Genomic DNA, 8,417 nt, shown 5'->3' on the forward strand with positions numbered 1-8,417 from the left:
AGGAGGGGAAGACCCTCTATGAGATGGATTGATTCGGTGACTGGGGTAATCGGGATGGGTGTGTCAGAGGCGGTGCGGTTGGCGCAGGATAGGGCAGGGATTAGAGCTGTTGTGCATAGGGTCGCTATGAGTCGGAAACGACTCGATGGCACATAACAACAACAACATATCTAGCAGCCTAGGATCAAGGAATTATATTACCAGTCCTAAGGCTCATGATTCAAATCCACCGTTGGCTCAGGAGAAGAAAGATGGGTAGTCTGCTGTGGTGTGATGTACAGCCTTTGAAAACCCACTAGAGGGTCAGCTGAGTCAGTTTTGACGCCATGGCACATAACAGTTACACATACATATAAAATGTATGTGTTTATAACATTATATATTATATATAGATATGAGGCGATCTGGTGGCTTAGTTATAAGGAATTACTCTGCCAATGCAAAGGTACATGGTTCAAATTCACCAGTTGCTCCGTGGGAGAAAGATAGCAGTCACCTCTGCGATTTGCTGCCTGTCAACCCACTGTAGAGTCAACTGTGTGTGAATTCTTTATGGTACTCAAAAACAACAACAGGGTGTCTCTGTGTGTATAAATATATGTGTTTTATATAAGCAGTCCTCAGAAAAGAGCAAGGAAACACAGCATAGTTCAAAATTAGGAAAGGAGTGCATCAGGGATGCATCCTATCCCCATAGTTTTTCAATCTGCAGAACAGATCATTTGGGAAGCAGGGCTTTATGAGGAGTGTGGCATCAGGATAGGAGGAAGACTCATTAACAACCTACGATATACAGATGACACAACCTTGCTTGCTGAAACTGAGGAGAACCTGAAGCACTTGATGCAGAAGGTTAAGGACTTTAAATATGGATTGAAGTTCAACATCAAGAAAATTAATATTCTCACTACTGGGCCAATTGGCAGCATCAGTATGGGTGGTGAAGCGATTGAGGTCGTTAACAATTACAGCTTGCTCGGATCCACAGTCAACACTCTCAACACCAGCAGTCAGGAAATCAAAAGACGAATTGCATTGGGAAAATCTGCTGTTTTGGACCTCTCCAGATTGCTGAGGAGCAATAATGTCAGTCTAAATCTAAAGGTGCACTTAATCCAGGCCATGGTCTTCTCAATTACTTGCTGTGCTTCAGAGAGTTGGACAATGACTAAGGATGACAGAAGAAGAATTTGAGGTATGGTGCTGAACAAGTCTTACACATACCAGGGACTGCCAAGAAAACAAATAGGTCTGTCTGAAAGAGGGTGAAGTCAGGTCTTTCCATAGAGGCTAGGATTTTGAAGCTCCACCTCACTTACTTTGGGTACGTGGCCAGGAGAGATTGGTCCTTGGAGAAGGACATCATTCTTGGAAGGGTGGATTGATAGTGCAGGAGAGGGAGACCCCAGATGAAATGGATTAATACAGTAACTGGGGTGATGAGGGGTGTTGGAGTTAGTGAGACTGGCTCGGGGCAGGGCAGGCTTCAGAGCTGTTGTACATAGGGTCGCTATATGTTGCAAATGACTCAGTGAGATATAACAACAACACTACGACAAGTTTGAAAGCAGGAGTGACATCCACTTCCTCAATAAAATGCCTCCAGAAACTATATGAACTTTACTAAATCTCAGTAGTTGAAGATGAGATTCAAGCCCTTTGTTCATAGCCTTGCTATGAGTTGTCCTCGACTCAAAGGCAATCAACAACAACATATGCGTGTGCGCGTGTGTGTATACACACATATATATGCACATTATATATATAGAGAGAGCACACGCACGAGTGCGAGTGAGCAAGCACAAGCCATGGTGGCACAGTATTTGAGTGTTTGACTGCCAACAGAAGGCTGGAAGGTTTGAGACCATTAGCCACTGTGTGGCAGAAATATGAGGCAATCTGCTTCTGTAAAGATTTAAAGTCTTCAGAACTATAGAGGGCAGTTCTTCTCTGTCCTGTAAGATTGCTGTTGAGTAAGAATTTATTTGACAGCAATATGGAAGCTCTGGTGGCCTAGTGTCAAGAAGCTGCACTGCAATTCTAAAGGCGTGTAGTTTGAATCCACCAGCTGCTCTGTGGGAGAAGGATGGGCAGCCTCCTCTTGTGTGATTAACTGTCTCTGAAAACCCACTGTAGGGTCAGCTGTGGGTTGGTTTTGACGCGACAGTACAGAACAGCATAGGATTTTAGAAAGATAAATATTCTCATTTTGTTCCAGAAAGCTTTGAGTCAGTCCACAGTTAGACTATATATAGTAATGTTGAAGTTGATATAAGAATAACAAATTGATATGTAATACTAAGGGTAAAGGCTGACAAGTTGCTGGTAATAATTGTTTTCAGGTAAGTGTTAGAGTATTTCACTTATTATGAAAAGAAGGCATTAAACCTAAGTAACTTATAACAGTTTCTAGGTATCAGTGTTCTGTGTCTAAGAGAGGCACTGAAAGGTTTGGAATTTGATCTTTTTTGACGCTTAAGCATCCATTTCTCTGCTTACCCTTACAGTAGCAATAATGGCTGTACTGTGATTGATTATTATGTGCCAGGCTGTTTAAATAAAGCACTATTTGCTCATCAAAGTGCGTGACACTGTTAGATAACCTTTTAAAGATGAGAAAACTGGGGCTCAGAGAACTAAAATAACTTCCTACTTAAGGACACATTACTATTGAAACATTACTACCCAGATACTATTATAGTAAGGGTTCAGTCCAGACAGACTGGCCTCCAGACCTGTGCTTTATTCCTCAACACCCCCAGATAGGGATATAGATATCATTAAAAGGGAAAATATTACATTAAAATATTGTTTTGTTGTATTTCAAAGAGGTTATCTCCAGAAACGAACGGAAATGAAGTGAAGTCAAATGAAGAACCCCTTCTAAACAAGAGTTTACGCCGATTTGTCATCTTCCCAATCCAGTACCCGGATATTTGGAAGATGTATAAACAAGCACAGGCATCCTTTTGGACAGTGGAAGAGGTAGGAGGCGTCACCTGTGTTAGCATTGCGAAGTGCTGTTTTCGTATCTTCAGCTACAATATATTGAATAGTTTTAACATATATTAAAATTATATAAGATACATTGAATAAATGAAATTGTGTAAGAAAATATTTGAAATTGTTGTTCATGCAAACAATTGTGAATTGTTCTCCAATGTTTTATATTTAGACTACTGTCTATGAACAGCTTTCCTGTTGCAAAACTGGCTCCTCACTTTGTTAGCTTTTCATTTCTAATGTCTCTTATAACATGTTCTGTTTTTATATGTACTTCTGGTTGCTGTGGCTAATCTTCACTGATGGCTGGTAGGATAAATGCCACTGCAATTTAGCTATAGCCAAAAATGGAATGAAAACCTTGCTAACTTTGAAAGAGACTAACGACTAACCTGATTCCACTGAAGGAGTGGTCACCTGGAGTGGTTGATCCCTCAGGCAGCAAGCACGTTCATTCCTGAGCCTGCCACTGATTTTACAGAGCCTCTCCCAGAGTGGCCCTAACCGCAGCCATGTCAAACCTGGCGCAGCTGCCACCACAGCAGCAGGACCACTTAAAGAAATGCTTTCTGTTAGTGTTGTAATTTCTACCTAGGATATGAATCAGACACAGCAAGTTAAGAATGCTTGCTGATTTATATAGGATCTTTGGTTACATAGGTTCTTACTAAACCAAGACTTCAAACCAGTTTGAATTATTTCATTCATAACCAGTGAACTGAAATCAGAACAGACTTGAACTTTTTAAAATTAAGATGAAACAGAATGTTCAAACACAGCTCAAAGGCATCAATTCTCTTAAACACTTAACCACTTACACTACCTAGAGATATGTACGTGTATGGTCTACCGGTGGACAGTGTTTTCATACTGGTAAACACACACTGTTAAGAATGCTGCTCTAAAGCTAGACTGCCTAAGTAGAAATCCTGACTAGCTACAGATTTGGGAATCTTTTCTCATTGGTAAATTGGGCTAACAGTACTTGGCTCGTTAGGTTTTTATAAAGACTAATAATAAGATGCTTAGAATGGTACTCCTTATTTTGCTAAGCACAAAATAAACAAACCATTATTTTATGCATGCAAGAGAGGTTTAGGAATCATAGAAGGTACTAATATTTAAAAAATGTTCTTCTGTGTTGTCTTACTCACCCATCTTTTTTGTATTGTTATATTATCAACACACTTGTTATATTATAGTTGTAGAAAATAAGAATAGCAACAGCAACAAAAAAAATACCTCCCAGTATTTTCAAACTGAGTCATATTGTTTGGCACACACCTGACTCTCCTTAACTGTCTGGTTTTAAGAAAGTTCTGTTTTAGAAACTTCTTTGTTGGACAGGGTTAAGAGAACAAATGGAATATGCAGGTGGTCTTTTCAGTCATCAGTTTAAAAAGTTTCCAGTTACTTTGGTTGCTTGAATTCCACCTCTACTTTATGTACATCTTTTGGCAAATGTACTAGAATTAAGAAGGGCTATTTAAAAAATATTAGAACATATATATAGTTACATGTGATGCCTTTGAACTGTGGTGCTGGAGAAGAGTATTGAGTATACCATGGACTGCCAAGAGAATAAACAGATTCATTCTGGAGAGGGTAAAACCATGCAGCTCCTTGGAGGAAAGAATTCTGAAGCTCCATCTGACATACTTTAGGCATGTTGCAAGGAGGGACCAGTCCTTGGACAGGGACCTTATGCTTGGGAAGGTAGAGGGACAGCCCAACTGAGGAAGACCCTCGATGAGATGGATTGACTCAATGGCTGTGGTGATGGGGGTAGGTCTGTTGAAAACCATGAAGTTAGGCCACGATAGGGCAGGTTTCAGAGTGAATATACATAGAGGCTATGAGTTGCAGGCAACTTGATGGCACATAACAATGACAGAAATATTTCATCAAATTCTAGAGTTTGTCTCACTCTCTTAAGTCCAAAGACTGGTTCAAACAAACATTTAAAAAAATACTTCTATTTTCAGAATAAGCCAGGCCTATAAATAGCTTCAAAACCCAGCTCATTACTTGCGTAACATTCTTTCTGGTCATAAAAGTAGATTCTCCGGTGTCACCAAGTTAGGTTTCCCCCCTTTTTTAATATTGAGATTTTTTTTTAATATTGAGATTTTAATGAAAGATTATAGAGAACTTGGATTTCCATTCGTTCATTGTTGTACATTTTCCTCCCTGGCCCCCCTCCCTCAAGTTTACTTTTATTTTTGAAGAGAAAAAAAAATTCCTTCATAGTTATACAATCACCTCCTGCCCCAGTCCACTTTACTATGCAGCTTTCATTTTGGACACTTGTCATGCAAACAATACCTAATCATATATTCCTCCTAAACATTCGTTCTCTCCTTTATCTGTTTCAGTGCAGTATGCATTTTTATCCCCTCTTTTCCTAGTTTCCCCCCAAACCCGATGTCAGTGTTGCTTTATAGCAGTGGCACTATGCAGTATTTATCCTTTTGTGACTGAGATATTTCACTCAGCACATTATCCTGCAGGGTCACCCATTTTGTATAATATTTTATGAGTTCCTAGTTTTTCAATGCTGTGTAGTATCCCAGAGCTTCTCTAGCCATTCATTTGTTGATGGGCACTTGGGTTTTTTTCCACCTCTTTGCTATTGTGAACAAAGCTGCAATAAACATGGGTATGCATATATCTGCTTGAGTGGCAATTCTGGTTTCTTTAGAGTAACTTCCTAGTAGTAGAATTTCTGGGTCAACTGGTATTTCTATTTCCAACATTTTGAGAGAGTGCCATACAGCCTAGTGGTTGCACCTTATTAAACTCCCACTAACACAACCTCACCAGAATTTGTTGTTTGCTGCTCTGTTGAATTTTGCTCTTGTGACTGGGGTAAGATGATATCTCATGTTTTGAACCAAGTCAGTTTTGACTTGTAGCAACCTATCTGATAGGCAGAGTATAACTGCCCTGGACTGTAAATATTCTAGAAGCAGATTCTTTCAGCTCCCGAGCAGCTGGTGGATTTGAACTGCTAACTTGTCTGTTTGCAGCTAGCGCTTAATTTGCTACAACACTAGCATTCCTTAGTCAGAACTGCGAGCTGACCCTCCATTGGATTTCTAAAGCTGTAAATCACATGGGGGAAGATGGCCCGTTTGCTCCCCTTGGAGTTGCTGGTAGATTTGAACTACCAGAGAGGTGCGACCATTCTATTAACAGCACAACCTACAGATACACCACCAGAGCCCCCCCCTTTTTTTAGTGCTGCTTTTTTAAATGAAACAAACCCAAAAGATGTACAGTCAGGCTCAAGTTGTGCAGTTCACAAACATGGAGAAAACAGGCAGAAGGACAGCGTCAGACATGCAGAGTTAACCGAGGACCAGGCAGGGCTTGCAGCCTGGTAGATTTCTCCTGGATGGAAAAATATGAAATGCTTCATGAATTTGAGTGTCATCCTCTCGCAGGAACCATGCTAATCTTTTCTGTATCGTTATAATTTTAGTATATGTGCTGCCAAAGTGAGCACAACCAGAGCATTTAAAAGTAGCTGGCAGTATAGTAGTTGTACCATCATTGGAACTGGCCCATAGCTGACCCTCCAGGGGTTTCAGAGGCAGTTAATCGCAGGAGAGTAGATTGCTTATCCTTTTCCCACGGAGCTGCTGGTGGATTTGAACCATGTGCCTTGATTCTTTTGCAATTTACTGTCTCTGAAAACACACTGGAGGGTCAGCTATATTATGTTGGTTCCAGTTTGATGGTCTACAACAATGTTATCTAGGAGTTCCCAGAGTTTTGCAGTTAACATAGTCAACTGCCAAGAAATTCAAGTCCTTGGAAGAAAGCCATCTTGTAACTGAGGCCATGTTATCTCTGAAAAATTAAGCATTGAAAGTCCAGTGGAGCACAGGTCAACTCTGATGCACATGGAGCTACCCTGAGCTGGAATCAACAGCAGCTAACCAGATTATCTAACAAATTTAAATATTATAGAAAATAGAAATACATTTTTTCATATATTAGGAAATGTAAATGTTAATTTTAATATATTTTTTTGCAATTTTTCAATTGTTATTTGAGTGAAGGCTTGCTATGAATTAATTTTTCATTCAGCTATGCAGACGTATTTTGTTCATTCAAATTAACTTTGTTATCTCCGATGTCACTGCACTTTCTCCATTTTCTCCCTGTAATTTTGATTTCCACTAATCTGTCTGTACTTCTTTGAGACTTCCCTTTCTTTAGTGATTATTTTGCTGATCGTCCCTATAGACTATTGCTTTTCTCTTCCCTTAAATGTTAATTTTAATATGTTTAAAGTAAACCTTGGCCAATCTACTTTTCAGTTAGCCAGAAAATAAGATTTCATCGTAATGCATTTGCTATTTTTGTTTCTTGTAGATATTTTTCCTTTTTTCACAAATTAACACTAAGAAGATCTTCTTCAACTTTGGAGTGAACGTTTTCTGAATACATTACAAAGATTTTAATTCCAAGTTAAAGTTTTGAAAAATCTTTTTATGTTACAGGTTGACTTATCAAAGGATCTCCCTCACTGGAACCGGCTTAAACCAGATGAGAAGTATTTTATCTCTCACATCTTAGCCTTTTTTGCAGCCAGTGATGGAATTGTAAATGAAAATTTGGTAAGACTTTTGTTTTACTTTTGTCCTGTCAATAGTTAAACAAAAATAGTTTTACGATTGTTGTTGTTATGTGCTGTCGAGTCGCTTGCGATTCAGAGCAACCCTGTGTACAATGACCCTAAACTCTGCTCTGTCCTGTGCCAATCACTGTCTCTGATACACCCAACCAAATTACCCCAGTCACTGAATCAGTCCACCTCATAGAGGGCCTTTCCCTCCTGCACTGTCCCTCCACCCTACCAAGCATGATGTCCCTCTCCAAGGACCTGTCCCTCCTGTCAACATGTCCAAAGTATGTCAGACGAAGCCTCAGAATCCTTGTCTCCAAGGAGCCGCCCAGTTTAACCCTCTCCAGGATGAATCTGTTTGTTTTCCTAGCAGTCCATGGTACCCTCAATACACTTCTCCAGCACCACAGCTCAAAGGCATCAATTTTCCTTCTATCCTCCCTAGTCATTGCCTAACTCTCTGATGCTTAACAAGTGATTGCAAAGACCATGGCCTGTATCAGATGCACCTTAGTCTCCAGAGAAACACTGTTGCTCATCAGAACTTTGGAAAGGTCCCTAACAGAAGGCTTTCCCATTGCAATATGTCTTTTCCTGGCTACTGGTGCCAAGACAGAACACAGTCAACAGACTGTGGAGCCAAGCAACTAAAGCTATGAACAATCTTAATCTCTTCACCATCCATCCTGATGCTGCCAATAGGTCCAGTGGTGTGAATCTTTGTCTTCTTGACATTGAGCCTCAATCCATATTGGAGGCTGCAGTCCTTGACCCTCTG

General features: G+C 40.1%; 1 protein-coding gene across 2 annotated transcripts in view; it reads left to right on the forward strand.

The window, feature by feature from the left end:
• The window catches only part of RRM2B (ribonucleotide reductase M2 B (TP53 inducible)), a 40,571-nt gene that overhangs the window by 7,159 nt on the left and 24,995 nt on the right, over window positions 1–8,417 (forward strand). The window contains exons 2-3 of one of the 2 annotated variants that reach the window (XM_006897159.1): window positions 2,830–2,985; window positions 7,515–7,631. In XM_006897159.1, the coding sequence (XP_006897221.1) occupies window positions 2,830–2,985; window positions 7,515–7,631 (273 nt within the window). The remainder of the gene's footprint in view (window positions 1–2,829; window positions 2,986–7,514; window positions 7,632–8,417) is intronic. The other variant, XM_006897160.1, reaches the window with a different exon arrangement.

The sequence above is a fragment of the Elephantulus edwardii genome, unplaced genomic scaffold (genome assembly GCF_000299155.1).
Source record: "Elephantulus edwardii isolate Elephantulus edwardi_28Jun2011 unplaced genomic scaffold, EleEdw1.0 scaffold00202, whole genome shotgun sequence".
NCBI classification, from domain to species: domain Eukaryota; kingdom Metazoa; phylum Chordata; class Mammalia; order Macroscelidea; family Macroscelididae; genus Elephantulus; species Elephantulus edwardii.